Here is a 2,770-nt window from a genome sequence, read left to right as displayed (position 1 = left end):
TGTGTATTTAAATTACAGTTACTGTAAAGAGGTTACATCTGAATACTTCACACACACCCACGATAACGGTTTTATCTCCTATTTGGGTTTATGTATATGCTTTATTTTTTTAACAATATAGCAGTATTTCTTGTCATAACTGAAAAAAAAAATCAGTTTCATAGATATTAAAATATTTGTATCATTATGGGTTTAAATCTGTATTTAACCTCAGAATGATCTCAAAGTAAAAAGAAGCGCTGAAGTCTGATTTTGTGGTAAATGAATTGAGTAGAATCTGAACTGAAGTGAAGAGATTGTGAAGTCAGTAATCAGTGTCGAGTTCTTCTGGAAGAATGCTTTAATATTTCTAAATGATTAACGGTTAAAAACATTGGTAAGAGTTTTACAAAAGCAATCAAATGTAATCATTTACATTAATAAAGTTATTGATATAGTTACTTTTCAATAGAGTAACCAATTACATCTCTAAAGTACACTGTAACACTGCAAAACAACTTTATTTGGTATTTTCTAGTGTAAATATCTACACATTATTGAATCAAGAAGAATTTACTGTACTAAAAGTGAAATAACTTTTGTGATATATACAGTATGTATATATATGTGTGTGTGTGTGTGTGTGTGTTAACATTTAACAGAATTAGGTAATTTAAATACAAAATAAATATACTTTGTAACCGGCAACTCGTTACATTTCCGAAGTGACCCGTAACACGTCTTACCGGAGGGCTCGGGTCGTCGCTCGTCCGCTCGGCTGTCTTCGGCTCGGGTTCGGGTTCCGGTTCGGGTTCGGGAGAGTGCAGCGCGAGCGCACCGGCCACCATCGCCTCGTGCCGTCGCTTGAGCAGCTCGAGCTCACAGATCTCCGCGAGACTGAGCTCGAGCCGCCGCTTCTGTCTCCCGCGCTCCGCCGCCAGCGAGAACACACGGAACATCATTACCGAACTACAGAGTACTTCGCGTTAAACCACACCGACAGCCGTTTCTAACGAAGTTACCGCGGTGTCCATGATCAAACCCCGTCAGTTTGAGAGAGTTAACGGCTCCGGTCCTCGCAGACCGCGGCTGGACTCCGGTTTCACAGCTGTCAGGAGCTCATTAGCATAATCCGCTTTTTATTGGCCGCGGAGTTTCGCTGCAAATTAACATTTTTATAATCCCCGCCCCCTTGAGACGCAGATGACGTGAAATGTACTTGAATTGCAAATATTTACCAGATACTGATATTAAAATTACAGTAATAACATTTTTTATTGACATTTTCTTTTCATGAATGAACGGTATGAATTTTTTTTAAGGATGGAAAGTTTAAGCTAAAGAAAATTAAATGTGACCCTGAAGCACAAAACCAGTCATTAGGATCAATTTTGTGAGATTTTAGATTAATGCATCATCTGAAAGCTGAATAAATCATCTCTCCATTGATGAATTGTTTATTATAATAGATCAATATTTGTCTGGGATACAACTATTTGAAAATCTGGAATCTGAGGGAGCAAAAAAAAATCCAAATATTGAGAAAATCATATTGAGAAAGTTGTTCAAATGAAGTTATTAGCAATGCATATTACTAATCAAAAATTACGTTTTGATATTTTTACGGTAGGAAATTTACAAAATATCTTCATGGAAAATGATCTTTATTTAATATCCTTATGATTTTTGGCATTAAAAAATGTATAATTGTGACTCATACAATTTATTGTTGTCTATTTCTACAAATACACCTGTGACACTGATGACTGCTTCTGTGCTGCAGGGACACATATATTTAATTAAAGAATTAAAGTTCAGAGCTGAGCTGGTGATTATGGTGTCAGAGCGCCCTCTGCTGCTGACTGTCTGAACTTCTGTCAGAACTTTCATCAGCTCACACAATCATTAATTAGATATTTACATAAATTACATCAGCTGGCAGCATGAACTCAAAGTACATTAACTTTGACAGACGTTTTATTTAGGCTACAGTTTATAAAACAAAATATGTTCAAGAAAAAAAACAATGAGTGTAAAGTCTTCAGAGTTTAAAAACACCCAATAAACTTAGTATTTTCATTTTTGTTGCATTTGTGTACGAGCATTAATTCTTTTTAAGAGTTTAGATTGTAAACTAATATATCTGTGTCTTGATATTGGACACTGTTATATTTTATTTATTATTTAACTACTGAGGTTGACTGCTAGGATGCAATTACTAGAGAAAGATTAATTCCAATATTACACTGAATATAGTGCACCAGCAGAGGGCGCGCATGCGCAATAATTCATCTTGCTGATCTATTCCATACATTCAAGTATGTTTTTTTCAGTCGCTTTGATGCATTTCTCGAATCATCTCATCCACTGCTGAAGCTATTATTGTTTTAATATTATGAGGTTTGCAGGGATTTATTCAGGTCTGTCGTTGTGCTTTGTGCCTTGTTTTATTCATTCATTTTTTTCACCTCAGGCTCTGAAGACTTCATGAACGCAGATCTTCAGTTTTATGTTTTGCTGAATCTTTCTCTATCAAACCTAATAATGTGCTACATGCATATCAAAGCTTAGATGAAACATCATATTGCCATCCTTAAAGCTAAAGAAATTCTGAGATGGCATCAGGTTATTACAGTTATCTGATATAAAGGTTACTTGAAATAAAATACATGTTAACTGAAATAATATATGCATGCAATTCAGATAATAGGCAACAATTTTAATTTCAGTTTAAATTATACAAAGTAAAATTCTATCTAAACACAAACTAAAAAACATGAAAATTACTAAA

General features: G+C 34.7%; 1 protein-coding gene across 1 annotated transcript in view; it reads right to left on the bottom strand.

Moving 5' to 3' along the window:
• Window positions 1-1,079, bottom strand: part of LOC113110085 (dapper homolog 3-like) — an 8,227-nt gene extending 7,148 nt beyond the window's left edge. Inside the window, exon 1 of the mRNA XM_026274093.1 lies at window positions 726-1,079. Coding sequence (XP_026129878.1) covers window positions 726-941 — 216 coding nt within the window. The 5' untranslated portion in view covers window positions 942-1,079. The remainder of the gene's footprint in view (window positions 1-725) is intronic.
• Window positions 1,080-2,770: the final 1,691 nt, after the last annotated feature.

The sequence above is a fragment of the Carassius auratus genome, chromosome 10, assembly GCF_003368295.1.
Source record: "Carassius auratus strain Wakin chromosome 10, ASM336829v1, whole genome shotgun sequence".
NCBI classification, from domain to species: domain Eukaryota; kingdom Metazoa; phylum Chordata; class Actinopteri; order Cypriniformes; family Cyprinidae; genus Carassius; species Carassius auratus.
This window is presented reverse-complemented; position numbering and strand designations above follow the sequence as displayed.